At 37.8% G+C, this 21322-nt stretch overlaps 3 protein-coding genes across 3 annotated transcripts; all 3 read right to left on the bottom strand.

Moving 5' to 3' along the window:
• Positions 1 to 3197: 3197 nt before the first annotated feature.
• Positions 3198 to 6426, bottom strand: LOC119488604 (serine protease 57-like). The gene is made up of 5 exons (XM_037770397.1): positions 6315 to 6426; positions 6066 to 6219; positions 5178 to 5307; positions 3949 to 4209; positions 3198 to 3698 (listed from the first exon to the last, which is right to left on the bottom strand). Exons 1-5 carry the CDS (start codon positions 6358 to 6360, stop codon positions 3546 to 3548), a joined length of 744 nt encoding a protein of 247 aa, XP_037626325.1. The 5' UTR covers positions 6361 to 6426; the 3' UTR covers positions 3198 to 3545.
• A 3806-nt stretch (positions 6427 to 10232) lies between these two features.
• Positions 10233 to 13464, bottom strand: LOC119488601 (serine protease 57-like). The gene is made up of 5 exons (XM_037770394.1): positions 13353 to 13464; positions 13104 to 13257; positions 12215 to 12344; positions 10986 to 11246; positions 10233 to 10735 (listed from the first exon to the last, which is right to left on the bottom strand). The coding sequence occupies exons 1-5, from the start codon at positions 13396 to 13398 to the stop codon at positions 10583 to 10585; spliced, it is 744 nt and encodes a 247-aa protein (XP_037626322.1). The 5' UTR covers positions 13399 to 13464; the 3' UTR covers positions 10233 to 10582.
• A 3821-nt stretch (positions 13465 to 17285) lies between these two features.
• On the bottom strand, positions 17286 to 20463 carry LOC119488214 (serine protease 57-like). Its single transcript, XM_037769653.1, has 5 exons — positions 20418 to 20463; positions 20169 to 20322; positions 19280 to 19409; positions 18050 to 18310; positions 17286 to 17798 (listed from the first exon to the last, which is right to left on the bottom strand). The coding sequence occupies exons 1-5, from the start codon at positions 20461 to 20463 to the stop codon at positions 17646 to 17648; spliced, it is 744 nt and encodes a 247-aa protein (XP_037625581.1). The 3' UTR covers positions 17286 to 17645.
• Positions 20464 to 21322: the final 859 nt, after the last annotated feature.

Below are 21322 nucleotides of genomic sequence, written 5' to 3'. Positions count from 1 at the left end.
AAGCTGTTGTGTAGCGGGTTAACCGAGGCTTTCACACTGAGATTTGGGGCACATACGATATGTTAATATTCACTGTCAGTGTGGTAAACGGCTAAATGATGCTGGTGACAGTGACTAGCATGGCTAGATAACATTAGCTTGAGTAGGAAGCTGCTGCAGTAATACAGTCATACATTAACGTTATAGCATCGTTGTTGGAGAAATTATTTAATAAACAGTCTCTGGTCATTCAGTTAAGAAGCAAATACCATTTATTAAGCAAATGCATTTGGGTCCATACAGCAGACAAGTCAGCGTACAAAGACAGAGAGCTCCCTCACTACATCATTCTTTATAATCTTGGTTCAGCCTTCCCTCCCCTTTGTGACCCACACCTTCCGCCCTGCCTCTAAGTGGAAGATTCATTAAAAGAGTTACTGGTGATTATAATGTTTTGAAAGCGTGCGGCTTCTGCAGTAATACAGTCATACATTAACGTTATAGCGTCGTCCAACTAAATCTCAGTCCAGTTGGCTATTAACAGGTTGGTTATTTACAGACAACACTTAGCCTAACGTGATCCAATCAAATATGTATAGAAGTCTGGATAAGCAATATCCGGCCACTGTGTTGGACGGGGGAAGACTGAAGGGACATGACGGCAATCAACCTTAATTTATTAAGATATCATGAACGCTCAGGTTCAGGCAAGATTGCTAGACATGTGTATAAAACAAACGTTTGTATAATGAGAGATGAATGCATACAAACTTGTCAAAATTACAATCCAAACAAACATCAAACTGCATGGAAGTGGGATCTTCGGTTTTCTTTCCCCCAAAAGGGGGCGCGGCCTTTACTTTTTGCAAAGTACCATCATCTGGCATTGTGCTGGTTCGATGCATGGTCTGAAATACACATATATAAGTTATTAACAAGTGACAAAAAGAAAATCGTACAATGTGTGTGTGTTTATGTTGAGGATGCTTAAGTCGTGGTTTATTCCTCAGTGTTAGTGCTTAGATCTAAATCTTGCAAAGTGTTATGAGAGTTAAGTCACTTTCCTCTTTTCATCAGGGTTACAGCATGTTTAGTGTTAAAATTAGCATTCTGAAGAAAGGTTGTGGTTTTGTGTAATGCAACTGTAGACATCTGCTCTAATGTGCAACATTTTTCATGAAAGTTGTTGATGAAAGTACATGTCGCCATTTTTATATTTTAGTAACACCGTTTAGCTCAACTGAACACGAGAAAACAAATTGGTTTTATTGACTTAAATACCATTTTACAGTATATCTTGTTTGTACATGGAATGGCCGTATTTAGTCAGCTCTATTTGGATGAATTTAATAAGTAGATAACACAGATGCCCTTTTTGTGGACCTAATTGACACAGCCCACTCGGACATTTCTTTGAATTGCGTGACAAACTAGCTGAACCACAGTAACCACAGTTTCGATGCTCACACAAACACCAGACTTCAACATGTCTTTAAAGGAACAGTGTGTAGCATCTAGAAGGATCTATTGGCAGAAGAGGAATATAATACTAACCCATTTGTGCCCAAAGGAAAAAGTACATGATAAAAAGCGACCACAACAAGCGAAGTGAGGCTGGATGTTCTGTGACGCCAGAGTTACCTAGACGTGACTTAAAGGGGCAGAGTTTTAAACTATCAAGCATCAAATGTAAGGTTTATTATTGTTTTTTCCAATTTCACTCTTAAAATTTGAATGTCATTGTCTATGACAATATTTTATTAATATTATTAATTATTTATTTTATACAATTATTTATCTTAAGAAATCAACAACACTAAAATGATTAATACACAAGGTTCTTTACTTGTCAACGGTCTGCAGGACAGATACTAATGCACTATACTCACTTTTAACAGTCTCTTCTGCACCATATTCATTTTTTAATAGTCGTGTATCACAGCTGTTACCCTGCACTATATTCAGTTTTAACAGTTTTCTTCATCTCCTTGTATTTTTATATCTGGTATATTTGTTTTGTACTTTGTACTTTGCAGTACTAACTTTTTTACTGCCTTTTTACTAACATGTTTTGCACTATGGAACTGTGATGCTGGAAACTTGAATTTCCCTCGGGATCAATAAAGTTACTATCTATCTATCTATCTATCCATCCATCTATATGTCAATCCCAGCAAAGCAGTCATTTGCAATGAAAATCTTTGGTCTCAGGTTCCCTCAACAATCCTCATAAAATATGTATTTATAAAAGGGGAAATAAGGGGGAAAAAAGCAAAATGATAATCTAAGGCATAAAATAGTGCAGTTAAAATATATATAAACATAAATAAATATAAAATAGCAATGTAAATGTAAATTTGTAATTTAGTTGATGACAGTATTTCAGATGGGAAAACTGATGTATATGCATGGTGAGAAGTAATATAAGTACCCAGAGGTGTAAACTGGAATGTAGTATGTAATAATGAGAAGTAAAAATATATATACAGAGGTGTAGACAGGAATGTAAGGATGCATGCTAATTACATCTGTAAAATATAATTAAACCCACGCCTGCGCCTCTTTGTGAAGTATTTTTGGTCAAATTTCACCCTAAAACATTAGTAAGCACAAACTATTTGTATTATTCAAACCTTGTTGCAAATAGGAGCACTCGAAAGGCAGCATAGGTGATGACCACATTTTTTAATTATTTTGCATATTATCTGAATTCATATCAGTACCATGGGCATCATACAGTATAGTCTAGTCACACATTCACCGTGAGAATGGGCAAATGAGTGGGAATATGCTGGGCCTTCACTGATGTTTCATAGCGAGGTAGTCATACTTTGTCCCAACTGACAACTTACCTTACAGAAAAAACAGTGTATTTTTAATGTCTTGAAATACGCCCCTCTCTGCACAACTTCAACAGAATGCAACACTATCACATGAACCTATATTATCATGACGTTAAGTTACTAATTACAGGTTATTAAATTTGTATATTCCGATTCCAATTTACAGAATATAAATGCACGATATCATCCAGCCGACTAAACAGACTGCATCCACTCAAGCTTGACTTGTAGTTCAACTGAATGCCACGCCTGCTTAGCTGTCCACCTATATTTATTTATTTATTTATTTATTTATTTATTTATTTATTTATTTATTTATTCATTTATTTAATGAAACTATTACATTTATGCTGCAAGGGCGAAGCTACCTACCAACCAAATATGCAAACATGAACAAAACATCGACCCATAAAATGCATTTTTCTTCAGTGGAACAGTGACACCAAATGAATGCATGGGAATTTGCCTTACTTTTTAATTTTTATTATTACATTCAGCTCAGTATGCTTTTGAAACCAGAAAGAAAAGAGTTTTGCCGGACCTATTCAAATGCGTAATGTATAACAAAAGCATAATTTATTACCTCATCTAATTAACCAAAGCACTGCATGTTAAGCAGAAATAAAACAAAACATAACACCATGTTTGTGTATCATAAAGAGCCTTGTCTTGTCTTACATCCAAATTAAGCGTATTGACACATTACTATTCAATCTAATTTGCCTAATTGTTGTTCAACACGCTTGTAATCCATTTTCTGAAGCACGAAATGCATGTGTAGACATCAGGGGTCCTGGGGTCTCCGCATCGCCGGCCAGAGAAGGAGACGACGCCTGCTGCCTCTCCATCACACACCAGCGGACCGCCTGAATCCCCCTTAAACAGAAAAGATACACTTAACACAAGGTGTGTGTTTAAAATAGCCTGCGTCATTATATTTTCTGTGCTCAGTTTTAGTTGCATACTGTACACCTAAAATAAGGTGGCATCATTTTGCACCAGGAAAAAAATATATTTTTCTATTAACAAAAAGATGTTTAGTGTCCTTCCAACTTTACATACTAAAGAGAACTCCTTCAAAGGTTAGTTAGTTAGGTAGTGCCTTATCAATGTCTTGTTCTCTTACCGAACAGAATCCTTGAAAGGAGCTGCCCCCAACGCCACAAACCATAGTCCTGTTGATCCGAACACCTCTAGCTTTCCATCTCCTACGACATGTTCGCTGTGGCAGGGTGGTCACATTGACTTCCTGAAGGTTCTCAGGTAAGGTGCCGTTATCCTCTATGTCCCCCCAGCCAACTGTGATGCACTGACTGGTTGTATTCATCCTGCCCCTTTTCAGAGCGATCAGCTGTACTGCTTCAGTCAGTTGGGCGCTACCGTTGAGCTGAGACAAGGAGATTAATGGTAGAAAAATACAATAAATGTTAACACCTCTGAGACCCACAATACACCCGTCTTTAGGGGGAGATAGCAGGTCAGCAGTAGATGTCACATAGAAGTCATGTACATCATCTGAAAGCTTGGAATCTAAAGATTAATATGAAATAAAGCATGATAGAAGTATATGATGTCCATTCCCATGCTCTATTGAGTTTCATAAGTTGTTGCAGCAATTTTTGGGTTGATACCATTTGTTACACAGATTTGGTGCTAAATTTAACCATTTTTTACCACTCGAGAATTGATAAAAATTATCAATAATCCCTCGCAAAATTCCACATTAAGACACCAAGACCTTGAGGAACACCAAAGAAAAAGCCATGCTGTGATTTGGTATCAAAAACTTTTGACATTTAGAGATTTCTGCAAGAATTGAATTTTTAAGTGATTACATGGTGAGCACTTCTGTTCTGGAAACTGCTCAGAACCCCCTTATTGTCAATCTATCTAGGAAAGCCATCCATCCTCTGAATGCTCTAGCTCTCTAGTTTGTGGTTGTAAAGTATCATGAGGCTGTGATTATGCTAGAGGTCACCACAGGTCATACAGTGAGGTCAAGTTTTAAAAAATGGTACAACACAATACAATGAAATGGCTACTATGGGGACTAACATCATCACACATGAATACAGTTGGGATCACTGGATCCACAAACTGCATGTGATTATCATAAAGGGGGCATGTCTGTAAAGGGGAGACTCTTGGGTACCCATAGAACCCATTTTCATTCACATATCTTGAAGTCAGAGGTCAAGAAACCCCTTTTAAAATAGTGAATAATTATTAATATCAAAATTTAGCCTAAATTTGTAGCGTTATTTAGCCAACGTGCAAACTAGAAACAATAATAAAGAGAATTCTTCTCTTAAAATCTGATATAGTGTAGTAAACAACAATTTAAACTGTCCTTACCTTGAGGAGCATGATATCATTGGCAACTCCATCATAGTTGGGATGAGGAATGGATCTGACTGCACTGAACACCTGCGTTGTGGGTTCATTACCGGCCAGGGAATTAGCTCCAAGTATAACAGTGTATGGTCTAGAAATCACAGTTGAATGATGACTGAACATTAGATATGATGTTAATGCTGCTAATAATGATGAAGAAAACAAACTGACCCCTTTCAAAGCATAATTTAGGTTTTTAGATAGGGGAGAGCCAGTACGAAAGTTGCAATCTCCTCACCTCACCGCTAGATACTGCTAGATTCTACACACTGGACCTTAAATATTGTGTTATTCAGATAAAGGATAGAATGTTTGCAATCACATATTAACAAGGACATTGTCAGACATGTTTAATAAAAACAAGAATATAATAAACAATTCAAGTTTAACTTTCATCCCGACCGACAGGGTTGAAAGTATCGATGCACATCATCCGTTCAAAGTCAAATTATATCGAAGTTGTTCCACATTTGTACACGCTTGGTATTGATAAGAATACACATGACAAATGACATTTATCTGAAAAGTGTTACTTTTGTACCGCCTCTCCCCGACATTTCCTATCTGCAAATCAGTGCTTTCCATTCATTTCAGTTCAACAATCACCCTGCAGAGACTTCAAAGTGTTAGTAATTCACCACAGTGAACATTTGTCAACAGTGCTCGTAGCTTAGCTTCAGTTTGACCAAGAAATAAAAAAAAATGTAATGTTTTCAGTGATGGATTACTTGTGTCTGGCAAACTTTAAAGTTCCTGCAAGTTGATTTTCATACTGAATTGGCATGAAATGAAACAAGTGGCTGCAATGAAAAAAGGGAAAAGCATATTGGTCTGTTTTTGAATTCTTACATGGGTATCTGACAATGTGCTGCTGTGAGCACAAAGTCCTCTTTCACCAGGGCTCCCCCACAGTTGAGGCGACCTTGGACTTGCAGCGAGGCCATGTAGGGCCGCGATTTGGGGGCAGAGTCTCTGCCTCCAACAATATGAGAACCATCAGCTCCTGAAACACAAAATATCACTCATTATTCGCTTATCCAAGTTATTTTCGGTTTGTAGTAATTACAGATTTATATGTATTTACTATAGAGCGCTTACCATTTAGGACAAAGAGCAGCAGCAGTAGTACGAAGCCGGTTGCCATGGTCTCTGCTCAAATCCACACCTTCCACTCATGGTCTTATAGTTTCTAGAGAGGGAAATATCTTGCTTATGTTGTGGTCTTTATTGCTTCAGTGTGTTTGCTAACATGCCGTTGAGCTTTTTGTGAAGTTGTTGGTGAGATTACAGAAGATGTGGTTTTAGATTTTCAAAACAGGGTTGATGCAAGAAGCCGGTGGCGTTAGAGATATAACGGCCATACTGAGGCCTGCAATGCTGCGAGGGTTCAAATTGCCATATCTGTCCCCCAAAAATCTACTTATGAACCAAAACTTAGACACTTGTTTAGCAAAGGTAAACATTTTGGATAAATGTTAAAGTCCACATAAATCAGACTGGCAAACCACGCCCCCTATTGGGGGAAAACAATCCCGTGTCCCTCGTAGATGTAACAGAGTATAGAGAAGAAGTTGAAACATGTCTCCAAACTTTAAACAAACCGGTAATAGTAATAACACTATACCGAAGAGTAATGTGTAGCGTAACAATAAATCCAAAACCGCTGATCTCTGATCTGTTCCCCTGCCGTGTCCTAAAAAAAGATCTAATAGAGGGGCTTTATGGCTCAAAGCTATAGACCAGACCAGCATGGCGTCATCGCAGAGGCTGCGCTCCCTTTTGGGGGAAAGAAACTTGCTGTCACAGGAGAGGAAATGACAAAAAGCTGTTGTGTAGCGGGTTAACCGAGGCTTTCACACTGAGATTTGGGGCACATACGATATGTTAATATTCACTGTCAGTGTGGTAAACGGCTAAATGATGCTGGTGACAGTGACTAGCATGGCTAGATAACATTAGCTTGAGTAGGAAGCTGCTGCAGTAATACAGTCATACATTAACGTTATAGCATCGTTGTTGGAGAAATTATTTAATAAACAGTCTCTGGTCATTCAGTTAAGAAGCAAATACCATTTATTAAGCAAATGCATTTGGGTCCATACAGCAGACAAGTCAGCGTACAAAGACAGAGAGCTCCCTCACTACATCATTCTTTATAATCTTGGTTCAGCCTTCCCTCCCCTTTGTGACCCACACCTTCCGCCCTGCCTCTAAGTGGAAGATTCATTAAAAGAGTTACTGGTGATTATAATGTTTTGAAAGCGTGCGGCTTCTGCAGTAATACAGTCATACATTAACGTTATAGCGTCGTCCAACTAAATCTCAGTCCAGTTGGCTATTAACAGGTTGGTTATTTACAGACAACACTTAGCCTAACGTGATCCAATCAAATATGTATAGAAGTCTGGATAAGCAATATCCGGCCACTGTGTTGGACGGGGGAAGACTGAAGGGACATGACGGCAATCAACCTTAATTTATTAAGATATCATGAACGCTCAGGTTCAGGCAAGATTGCTAGACATGTGTATAAAACAAACGTTTGTATAATGAGAGATGAATGCATACAAACTTGTCAAAATTACAATCCAAACAAACATCAAACTGCATGGAAGTGGGATCTTCGGTTTTCTTTCCCCCAAAAGGGGGCGCGGCCTTTACTTTTTGCAAAGTACCATCATCTGGCATTGTGCTGGTTCGATGCATGGTCTGAAATACACATATATAAGTTATTAACAAGTGACAAAAAGAAAATCGTACAATGTGTGTGTGTTTATGTTGAGGATGCTTAAGTCGTGGTTTATTCCTCAGTGTTAGTGCTTAGATCTAAATCTTGCAAAGTGTTATGAGAGTTAAGTCACTTTCCTCTTTTCATCAGGGTTACAGCATGTTTAGTGTTAAAATTAGCATTCTGAAGAAAGGTTGTGGTTTTGTGTAATGCAACTGTAGACATCTGCTCTAATGTGCAACATTTTTCATGAAAGTTGTTGATGAAAGTACATGTCGCCATTTTTATATTTAGTAACACCGTTTAGCTCAACTGAACACGAGAAAACAAATTGGTTTTATTGACTTAAATACCATTTTACAGTATATCTTGTTTGTACATGGAATGGCCGTATTTAGTCAGCTCTATTTGGATGAATTTAATAAGTAGATAACACAGATGCCCTTTTTGTGGACCTAATTGACACAGCCCACTCGGACATTTCTTTGAATTGCGTGACAAACTAGCTGAACCACAGTAACCACAGTTTCGATGCTCACACAAACACCAGACTTCAACATGTCTTTAAAGGAACAGTGTGTAGCATCTAGAAGGATCTATTGGCAGAAGAGGAATATAATACTAACCCATTTGTGCCCAAAGGAAAAAGTACATGATAAAAAGCGACCACAACAAGCGAAGTGAGGCTGGATGTTCTGTGACGCCAGAGTTACCTAGACGTGACTTAAAGGGGCAGAGTTTTAAACTATCAAGCATCAAATGTAAGGTTTATTATTGTTTTTTCCAATTTCACTCTTAAAATTTGAATGTCATTGTCTATGACAATATTTTATTAATATTATTAATTATTTATTTTATACAATTATTTATCTTAAGAAAATCAACAACACTAAAATGATTAATACACAAGGTTCTTTACTTGTCAACGGTCTGCAGGACAGATACTAATGCACTATACTCACTTTTAACAGTCTCTTCTGCACCATATTCATTTTTTAATAGTCGTGTATCACAGCTGTTACCCTGCACTATATTCAGTTTTAACAGTTTTCTTCATCTCCTTGTATTTTTATATCTGGTATATTTGTTTTGTACTTTGTACTTTGCAGTACTAACTTTTTTACTGCCTTTTTACTAACATGTTTTGCACTATGGAACTGTGATGCTGGAAACTTGAATTTCCCTCGGGATCAATAAAGTTACTATCTATCTATCTATCTATCCATCCATCTATATGTCAATCCCAGCAAAGCAGTCATTTGCAATGAAAATCTTTGGTCTCAGGTTCCCTCAACAATCCTCATAAAATATGTATTTATAAAAGGGGAAATAAGGGGGAAAAAAGCAAAATGATAATCTAAGGCATAAAATAGTGCAGTTAAAATATATATAAACATAAGTAAATATAAAATAGCAATGTAAATGTAAATTTGTAATTTAGTTGATGACAGTATTTCAGATGGGAAAACTGATGTATATGCATGGTGAGAAGTAATATAAGTACCCAGAGGTGTAAACTGGAATGTAGTATGTAATAATGAGAAGTAAAAATATATATACAGAGGTGTAGACAGGAATGTAAGGATGCATGCTAATTACATCTGTAAAATATAATTAAACCCACGCCTGCGCCTCTTTGTGAAGTATTTTTGGTCAAATTTCACCCTAAAACATTAGTAAGCACAAACTATTTGTATTATTCAAACCTTGTTGCAAATAGGAGCACTCGAAAGGCAGCATAGGTGATGACCACATTTTTTAATTATTTTGCATATTATCTGAATTCATATCAGTACCATGGGCATCATACAGTATAGTCTAGTCACACATTCACCGTGAGAATGGGCAAATGAGTGGGAATATGCTGGGCCTTCACTGATGTTTCATAGCGAGGTAGTCATACTTTGTCCCAACTGACAACTTACCTTACAGAAAAACAGTGTATTTTTAATGTCTTGAAATACGCCCCTCTCTGCACAACTTCAACAGAATGCAACACTATCACATGAACCTATATTATCATGACGTTAAGTTACTAATTACAGGTTATTAAATTTGTATATTCCGATTCCAATTTACAGAATATAAATGCACGATATCATCCAGCCGACTAAACAGACTGCATCCACTCAAGCTTGACTTGTAGTTCAACTGAATGCCACGCCTGCTTAGCTGTCCACCTATATTTATTTATTTATTTATTTATTTATTTATTTATTTATTTATTTATTTATTCATTTATTTAATGAAACTATTACATTTATGCTGCAAGGGCGAAGCTACCTACCAACCAAATATGCAAACATGAACAAAACATCGACCCATAAAATGCATTTTTCTTCAGTGGAACAGTGACACCAAATGAATGCATGGGAATTTGCCTTACTTTTTAATTTTTATTATTACATTCAGCTCAGTATGCTTTTGAAACCAGAAAGAAAAGAGTTTTGCCGGACCTATTCAAATGCGTAATGTATAACAAAAGCATAATTTATTACCTCATCTAATTAACCAAAGCACTGCATGTTAAGCAGAAATAAAACAAAACATAACACCATGTTTGTGTATCATAAAGAGCCTTGTCTTGTCTTACATCCAAATTAAGCGTATTGACACATTACTATTCAATCTAATTTGCCTAATTGTTGTTCAACACGCTTGTAATCCATTTTCTGAAGCACGAAATGCATGTGTAGACATCAGGGGTCCTGGGGTCTCCGCATCGCCGGCCAGAGAAGGAGACGACGCCTGCTGCCTCTCCATCACACACCAGCGGACCGCCTGAATCCCCCTTAAACAGAAAAGATACACTTAACACAAGGTGTGTGTTTAAAATAGCCTGCGTCATTATATTTTCTGTGCTCAGTTTTAGTTGCATACTGTACACCTAAAATAAGGTGGCATCATTTTGCACCAGGAAAAAAATATATTTTTCTATTAACAAAAAGATGTTTAGTGTCCTTCCAACTTTACATACTAAAGAGAACTCCTTCAAAGGTTAGTTAGTTAGGTAGTGCCTTATCAATGTCTTGTTCTCTTACCGAACAGAATCCTTGAAAGGAGCTGCCCCCAACGCCACAAACCATAGTCCTGTTGATCCGAACACCTCTAGCTTTCCATCTCCTACGACATGTTCGCTGTGGCAGGGTGGTCACATTGACTTCCTGAAGGTTCTCAGGTAAGGTGCCGTTATCCTCTATGTCCCCCCAGCCAACTGTGATGCACTGACTGGTTGTATTCATCCTGCCCCTTTTCAGAGCGATCAGCTGTACTGCTTCAGTCAGTTGGGCGCTACCGTTGAGCTGAGACAAGGAGATTAATGGTAGAAAAATACAATAAATGTTAACACCTCTGAGACCCACAATACACCCGTCTTTAGGGGGAGATAGCAGGTCAGCAGTAGATGTCACATAGAAGTCATGTACATCATCTGAAAGCTTGGAATCTAAAGATTAATATGAAATAAAGCATGATAGAAGTATATGATGTCCATTCCCATGCTCTATTGAGTTTCATAAGTTGTTGCAGCAATTTTTGGGTTGATACCATTTGTTACACAGATTTGGTGCTAAATTTAACCATTTTTTACCACTCGAGAGTTGATAAAAATGATCAATAATCCCTCGCAAAATTCCACATTAAGACACCAAGACCTTGAGGAACACCAAAGAAAAAGCCATGCTGTGATTTGGTATCAAAAACTTTTGACATTTAGAGATTTCTGCAAGAATTGAATTTTTAAGTGATTACATGGTGAGCACTTCTGTTCTGGAAACTGCTCAGAACCCCCTTATTGTCAATCTATCTAGGAAAGCCATCCATCCTCTGAATGCTCTAGCTCTCTAGTTTGTGGTTGTAAAGTATCATGAGGCTGTGATTATGCTAGAGGTCACCACAGGTCATACAGTGAGGTCAAGTTTTAAAAAATGGTACAACACAATACAATGAAATGGCTACTATGGGGACTAACATCATCACACATGAATACAGTTGGGATCACTGGATCCACAAACTGCATGTGATTATCATAAAGGGGGCATGTCTGTAAAGGGGAGACTCTTGGGTACCCATAGAACCCATTTTCATTCACATATCTTGAAGTCAGAGGTCAAGAAACCCCTTTTAAAATAGTGAATAATTATTAATATCAAAATTTAGCCTAAATTTGTAGCGTTATTTAGCCAACGTGCAAACTAGAAACAATAATAAAGAGAATTCTTCTCTTAAAATCTGATATAGTGTAGTAAACAACAATTTAAACTGTCCTTACCTTGAGGAGCATGATATCATTGGCAACTCCATCATAGTTGGGATGAGGAATGGATCTGACTGCACTGAACACCTGCGTTGTGGGTTCATTACCGGCCAGGGAATTAGCTCCAAGTATAACAGTGTATGGTCTAGAAATCACAGTTGAATGATGACTGAACATTAGATATGATGTTAATGCTGCTAATAATGATGAAGAAAACAAACTGACCCCTTTCAAAGCATAATTTAGGTTTTTAGATAGGGGAGAGCCAGGTACGAAAGTTGCAATCTCCTCACCTCACCGCTAGATACTGCTAGATTCTACACACTGGACCTTAAATATTGTGTTATTCAGATAAAGGATAGAATGTTTGCAATCACATATTAACAAGGACATTGTCAGACATGTTTAATAAAAACAAGAATATAATAAACAATTCAAGTTTAACTTTCATCCCGACCGACAGGGTTGAAAGTATCGATGCACATCATCCGTTCAAAGTCAAATTATATCGAAGTTGTTCCACATTTGTACACGCTTGGTATTGATAAGAATACACATGACAAATGACATTTATCTGAAAAGTGTTACTTTTGTACCGCCTCTCCCCGACATTTCCTATCTGCAAATCAGTGCTTTCCATTCATTTCAGTTCAACAATCACCCTGCAGAGACTTCAAAGTGTTAGTAATTCACCACAGTGAACATTTGTCAACAGTGCTCGTAGCTTAGCTTCAGTTTGACCAAGAAATAAAAAAAAATGTAATGTTTTCAGTGATGGATTACTTGTGTCTGGCAAACTTTAAAGTTCCTGCAAGTTGATTTTCATACTGAATTGGCATGAAATGAAACAAGTGGCTGCAATGAAAAAAGGGAAAAGCATATTGGTCTGTTTTTGAATTCTTACATGGGTATCTGACAATGTGCTGCTGTGAGCACAAAGTCCTCTTTCACCAGGGCTCCCCCACAGTTGAGGCGACCTTGGACTTGCAGCGAGGCCATGTAGGGCCGCGATTTGGGGGCAGAGTCTCTGCCTCCAACAATATGAGAACCATCAGCTCCTGAAACACAAAATATCACTCATTATTCGCTTATCCAAGTTATTTTCGGTTTGTAGTAATTACAGATTTATATGTATTTACTATAGAGCGCTTACCATTTAGGACAAAGAGCAGCAGCAGTAGTACGAAGCCGGTTGCCATGGTCTCTGCTCAAATCCACACCTTCCACTCATGGTCTTATAGTTTCTAGAGAGGGAAATATCTTGCTTATGTTGTGGTCTTTATTGCTTCAGTGTGTTTGCTAACATGCCGTTGAGCTTTTTGTGAAGTTGTTGGTGAGATTACAGAAGATGTGGTTTTAGATTTTCAAAACAGGGTTGATGCAAGAAACCGGTGGCGTTAGAGATATAACGGCCATACTGAGGCCTGCAATGCTGCGAGGGTTCAAATTGCCATATCTGTCCCCCGAAAAATCTACTTATGAACCAAAACTTAGACACTTGTTTAGCAAAGGTAAACATTTTGGATAAATGTTAAAGTCCACATAAATCAGACTGGCAAACCACGCCCCCTATTGGGGGAAAACAATCCCGTGTCCCTCGTAGATGTAACAGAGTATAGAGAAGAAGTTGAAACATGTCTCCAAACTTTAAACAAACCGGTAATAGTAATAACACTATACCGAAGAGTAATGTGTAGCGTAACAATAAATCCAAAACCGCTGATCTCTGATCTGTTCCCCTGCCGTGTCCTAAAAAAAGATCTAATAGAGGGGCTTTATGGCTCAAAGCTATAGACCAGACCAGCATGGCGTCATCGCAGAGGCTGCGCTCCCTTTTGGGGGAAAGAAACTTGCTGTCACAGGAGAGGAAATGACAAAAAGCTGTTGTGTAGCGGGTTAACCGAGGCTTTCACACTGAGATTTGGGGCACATACGATATGTTAATATTCACTGTCAGTGTGGTAAACGGCTAAATGATGCTGGTGACAGTGACTAGCATGGCTAGATAACATTAGCTTGAGTAGGAAGCTGCTGCAGTAATACAGTCATACATTAACGTTATAGCATCGTTGTTGGAGAAATTATTTAATAAACAGTCTCTGGTCATTCAGTTAAGAAGCAAATACCATTTATTAAGCAAATGCATTTGGGTCCATACAGCAGACAAGTCAGTGTACAAAGACAGAGAGCTCCCTCACTACATCATTCTTTATAATCTTGGTTCAGCCTTCCCTCCACTTTGTGACCCACACCTTCCGCCCTGCCTCTAAGTGGAAGATTCATTAAAAGAGTTACTGGTGATTATAATGTTTTGAAGGAGTGCGGCTTCTGCAGTAATACAGTCATACATTAACGTTATAGCGTCGTCCAACTAAATCTCAGTCCAGTTGGCTATTAACAGGTTGGTTATTTACAGACAACACTTAGCCTAACGTGATCCAATCAAATATGTATAGAAGTCTGGATAAGCAATATCCGGCCACTGTGTTGGACGGGGGAAGACTGAAGGGACATGACGGCGATCAACCTTAATTTATTAAGATATCATGAACGCTCAGGTTCAGGCAAGATTGCTAGACATGTGTATAAAACAAACGTTTGTATAATGAGAGATGAATGCATACAAACTTGTCAAAATTACAATCCAAACAAACATCAAACTGCATGGAAGTGGGATCTTCGGTTTTCTTTCCCCCAAAAGGGGGCGCGGCCTTTACTTTTTGCAAAGTACCATCATCTGGCATTGTGCTGGTTCGATGCATGGTCTGAAATACACATATATAAGTTATTAACAAGTGACAAAAAGAAAATCGTACAATGTGTGTGTGTTTATGTTGAGGATGCTTAAGTCGTGGTTTATTCCTCAGTGTTAGTGCTTAGATTTAAATCTTGCAAAGTGTTATGAGAGTTAAGTCACTTTCCTCTTTTCATCAGGGTTACATCATGTTTAGTGTTAAAATTAGCATTCTGAAGAAAGGTTGTGGTTTTGTGTAATGCAACTGTAGACATCTGCTCTAATGTGCAACATTTTTCATGAAAGTTGTTGATGAAAGTACATGTCGCCATTTTTATATTTTAGTAACACCGTTTAGCTCAACTGAACACGAGAAAACAAATTGGTTTTATTGACTTAAATACCATTTTACAGTATATCTTGTTTGTACATGGAATGGCCGTATTTAGTCAGCTCTATTTGGATGAATTTAATAAGTAGATAACACAGATGCCCTTTTTGTGGACCTAATTGACACAGCCCACTCGGACATTTCTTTGAATTGCGTGACAAACTAGCTGAACCACAGTAACCACAGTTTCGATGCTCACACAGACACCAGACTTCAACATGTCTTTAAAGGAACAGTGTGTAGCATCTAGAAGGATCTATTGGCAGAAGAGGAATATAATACTAACCCATTTGTGCCCAAAGGAAAAAGTACATGATAAAAAGCGACCACAACAAGCGAAGTGAGGCTGGATATTCTGTGACGCCAGAGTTACCTAGACGTGACTTAAAGGGGCAGAGTTTTAAACTATCAAGCATCAAATGTAAGGTTTATTATTGTTTTTCCAATTTCACTCTTAAAATTTGAATGTCATTGTCTATGACAATATTTTATTAATATTATTAATTATTTATTTTATACAATTATTTATCTTAAGAAAATCAACAACACTAAAATGATTAATACACAAGGTTCTTTACTTGTCAACGGTCTGCAGGACAGATACTAATGCACTATACTCACTTTTAACAGTCTCTTCTGCACTATATTAATTTTTTAATAGTCGTGTATCACAGCTGTTACCCTGCACTATATTCAGTTTTAACAGTTTTCTTCATCTCCTTGTATTTTTATATCTGGTATATTTGTTTTGTACTTTGTACTTTGCAGTACTAACTTTTTTACTGCCTTTTTACTAACATGTTTTGCACTATGGAACTGTGATGCTGGAAACTTGAATTTCCCTCGGGATCAATAAAGTTACTATCTATCTATCTATCTATCCATCCATCTATATGTCAATCCCAGCAAAGCAGTCATTTGCAATGAAAATCTTTGGTCTCAGGTTCCCTCAACAATCCTCATAAAATATGTATTTATAAAAGGGGAAATAAGGGGGAAAAAAGCAAAATGATAATCTAAGGCATAAAATAGTGCAGTTAAAATATATATAAACATAAATAAATATAAAATAGCAATGTAAATGTAAATTTGTAATTTAGTTGATGACAGTATTTCAGATGGGAAAACTGATGTATATGCATGGTGAGAAGTAATATAAGTACCCAGAGGTGTAAACTGGAATGTAGTATGTAATAATGAGAAGTAAAAATATATATACAGAGGTGTAGACAGGAATGTAAGGATGCATGCTAATTACATCTGTAAAATATAATTAAACCCACGCCTGCGCCTCTTTGTGAAGTATTTTTGGTCAAATTTCACCCTAAAACATTAGGAAGCACAAACTATTTGTATTATTCAAACCTTGTTGCAAATAGGAGCACTCGAAAGGCAGCATAGGTGATGACCACATTTTTTAATTATTTTGCATATTATCTGAATTCATATCAGTACCATGGGCATCATACAGTATAGTCTAGTCACACATTCACCGTGAGAATGGGCAAATGAGTGGGAATATGCTGGGCCTTCACTGATGTTTCATAGCGAGGTAGTCATACTTTGTCCCAACTGACAACTTACCTTACAGAAAAACAGTGTATTTTTAATGTCTTGAAATACGCCCCTCTCTGCACAACTTCAACAGAATGCAACACTATCACATGAACCTATATTATCATGACGTTAAGTTACTAATTACAGGTTATTAAATTTGTATATTCCGATTCCAATTTACAGAATATAAATGGACGATATCATCCAGCCGACTAAACAGACTGCATCCACTCAAGCTTGACTTGTAGTTCAACTGAATGCCACGCCTGCTTAGCTGTCCACCTATATTTATTTATTTATTTATTTATTTATTTATTTATTTATTTATTTATTTATTTATTTATTTATTTATTTATTTATTCATTTATTTAATGAAACTATTACATTTATGCTGCAAGGGCGAAGCTACCTACCAACCAAATATGCAAACATGAACAAAACATCGACCCATAAAATGCATTTTTCTTCAGTGGAACAGTGACACCAAATGAATGCATGGGAATTTGCCTTACTTTTTAATTTTTATTATTACATTCAGCTCAGTATGCTTTTGAAACCAGAAAGAAAAGAGTTTTGCCGGACCTATTCAAATGCGTAATGTATAACAAAAGCATAATTTATTACCTCATCTAATTAACCAAAGCACTGCATGTTAAGCAGAAATAAAACAAAACATAACACCATGTTTGTGTATCATAAAGAGCCTTGTCTTGTCTTACATCCAAATTAAGCGTATTGACACATTACTATTCAATCTAATTTGCCTAATTGTTGTTCAACACGCTTGTAATCCATTTTCTGAAGCACGAAATGCATGTGTAGACATCAGGGGTCCTGGGGTCTCCGCATCGCCGGCCAGAGAAGGAGACGACGCCTGCTGCCTCTCCATCACACACCAGCGGACCGCCTGAATCCCCCTTAAACAGAAAAGATACACTTAACACAAGGTGTGTGTTTAAAATAGCCTGCGTCATTATATTTTCTGTGCTCAGTTTTAGTTGCATACTGTACACCTAAAATAAGGTGGCATCATTTTGCACCAGGAAAAAAAATATATTTTTCTATTAACAAAAAGATGTTTAGTGTCCTTCCAACTTTACATACTAAAGAGAACTCCTTCAAAGGTTAGTTAGTTAGGTAGTGCCTTATCAATGTCTTGTTCTCTTACCGAACAGAATCCTTGAAAGGAGCTGCCCCCAACGCCACAAACCATAGTCCTGTTGATCCGAACACCTCTAGCTTTCCATCTCCTACGACATGTTCGCTGTGGCAGGGTGGTCACATTGACTTCCTGAAGGTTCTCAGGTAAGGTGCCGTTATCCCCTATGTCCCCCCAGCCAACTGTGATGCACTGACTGGCTGTATTCATCCTGCCCCTTTTCAGAGCGATCAGCTGTACTGCTTCAGTCAGTTGGGCGCTACCGTTGAGCTGAGACAAGGAGATTAATGGTAGAAAAATACAATAAATGTTAACACCTCTGAGACCCACAATACACCCGTCTTTAGGGGGAGATAGCAGGTCAGCAGTAGATGTCACATAGAAGTCATGTACATCATCTGAAAGCTTGGAATCTAAAGATTAATATGAAATAAAGCATGATAGAAGTATATGATGTCCATTCCCATGCTCTATTGAGTCTCATAAGTTGTTGCAGCAATTTTTGGGTTGATACCATTTGTTACACAGATTTGGTGCTAAATTTAACCATTTTTTACCACTCGAGAATTGATAAAAATGATCAATAATCCCTCGCAAAATTCCACATTAAGACACCAAGACCTTGAGGAACACCAAAGAAAAAGCCATGCTGTGATTTGGTATCAAAAACTTTTGACATTTAGAGATTTCTGCAAGAATTGAATTTTTAAGTGATTACATGGTGAGCACTTCTGTTCTGGAAACTGCTCAGAACCCCCTTATTGTCAATCTATCCTAGGAAAGCCATCCATCCTCTGAATGCTCTAGCTCTCTAGTTTGTGGTTGTAAAGTATCATGAGGCTGTGATTATCCTAGAGGTCACCACAGGTCATACAGTGAGGTCAAGTTTTAAAAAATGGTACAATACAATACAATGAAATGGCTACTATGGGGACTAACATTATCACACATGAATACAATTGGGATCACTGGATCCACAAACTGCATGTGATTATCATAAAGGGGGCATGTCTGTAAAGGGGAGACTCTTGGGTACCCATAGAACCCATTTTCATTCACATATCTTGAGGCCAGAGGTCAAGAAACCCCTTTTAAAATAGTGGATAATTATTAATACCAAAATTTAGCCTAAATTTGTAGCGTTATTTAGCCAACGTGCAAACTAGAAACAATAATAAAGAGAATTCTTCTCTTAAAATCTGATATAGTGTAGTAAACAACAATTTAAGCTGTCCTTACCTTGAGGAGCATGATATCATTGGCAACTCCATCATAGTTGGGATGAGGAATGGATCTGACTGCACTGAACACCTGCGTTGTGGGTTCATTACCGGCCAGAGAATTAGCTCCAAGTATAACAGTGTATGGTCTAGAAATCACAGTTGAATGATGACATGAACATTAGATATGATGTTAATGCTGCTAATAATGATGAAGAAAACAAACTGACCCCTTTCAAAGCATAATTTAGGTTTTTAGATAGGGGAGAGCCGGTACGAAAGTTGCAATCTCCTCACCTCACCGCTAGATACTGCTAGATTCTACACACTGGACCTTAAATATTGTGTTATTCAGATAAAGGATAGAATGTTTGCAATCACATATTAACAAGGACATTGTCAGACATGTTTAATAAAAACAAGAATATAATAAACAATTCAAGTTTAACTTTCATCCCGACCGACAGGGTTGAAAGTATCGATGCACATCATCCGTTCAAAGTCAAATTATATCGAAGTTGTTCCACATTTGTACACGCTTGGTATTGATAAGAATACACATGACAAATGACATTTATCTGAAAAGTGTTACTTTTGTACCGCCTCTCCCCGACATTTCCTATCTGCAAATCAGTGCTTTCCATTCATTTCAGTTCAACAATCACCCTGCAGAGACTTCAAAGTGTTAGTAATTCACCACAGTGAACATTTGTCAACAGTGCTCGTAGCTTAGCTTCAGTTTGACCAAGAAATAAAAAAAAATGTAATGTTTTCAGTGATGGATTACTTGTGTCTGGCAAACTTTAAAGTTCCTGCAAGTTGATTTTCATACTGAATTGGCATGAAATGAAACAAGTGGCTGCAATGAAAAAAGGGAAAAGCATATTGGTCTGTTTTTGAATTCTTACATGGGTATCTGACAATGTGCTGCTGTGAGCACAAAGTCCTCTTTCACCAGGGCTCCCCCACAGTTGAGGCGACCTTGGACTTGCAGCGAGGCCATGTAGGGCCGCGATTTGGGGGCAGAGTCTCTGCCTCCAACAATATGAGAACCATCAGCTCCTGAAACACAAAATATCACTCATTATTCGCTTATCCAAGTTATTTTCGGTTTGTAGTAATTACAGATTTATATGTATTTACTATAGAGCGCTTACCATTTAGGACAAAGAGCAGCAGCAGTAGTACGAAGCCGGTCGCCATGGTCTCTGCTCAAATCCACACCTTCCACTCATGGTCTTATAGTTTCTAGAGAGGGAAATATCTTGCTTATGTTGTGGTCTTTATTGCTTCAGTGTGTTTGCTAACATGCCGTTGAGCTTTTTGTGAAGTTGTTGGTGAGATTACAGAAGATGTGGTTTTAGATTTTCAAAACAGGGTTGATGCAAGAAACCGGTGGCGTTAGAGATATAACGGCCATACTGAGGCCTGCAATGCTGCGAGGGTTCAAATTGCCATATCTGTCCCCCAAAAATCTACTTATGAACCAAAAGTTAAACACTTGTTTAGCAAAGGTAAACATTTTGGATAAATGTTAAAGTCCACATAAATCAGACTGGCAAACCACGCCCCCTATTGGGGGAAAACAATCCCGTGTCCCTCGTAGATGTAACAGAGTATAGAGAAGAAGTTGAAACATGTCTCCAAACTTTAAACAAACCGGTAATAGTAATAACACTATACCGAAGAGTAATGTGTAGCGTAACAATAAATCCAAAACCGCTGATCTCTGATCTGTTCCCCTGCCGTGTCCTAAAAAAAGATCTAATAGAGGGGCTTTATGGCTCAAAGCTATAGACCAGACCAGCATGGCGTCATCGCAGAGGCTGCGCTCCCTTTTGGGGGAAAGAAACTTGCTGTCACAGGAGAGGAAATGACAAAAAGCTGTTGTGTAGCGGGTTAACCGAGGCTTTCACACTTAGATTTGGGGCACATACGATATGTTAATATTCACTGTCAGTGTGGTAAACGGCTAAATGATGCTGGTGACAGTGACTAGCATGGCTAGATAACATTAGCTTGAGTAGGAAGCTGCTGCAGTAATACAGTCATACATTAACGT

Source organism: Sebastes umbrosus, chromosome 5 (genome assembly GCF_015220745.1).
Source record: "Sebastes umbrosus isolate fSebUmb1 chromosome 5, fSebUmb1.pri, whole genome shotgun sequence".
Lineage (NCBI taxonomy): Eukaryota > Metazoa > Chordata > Actinopteri > Perciformes > Sebastidae > Sebastes > Sebastes umbrosus.
This window is presented reverse-complemented; position numbering and strand designations above follow the sequence as displayed.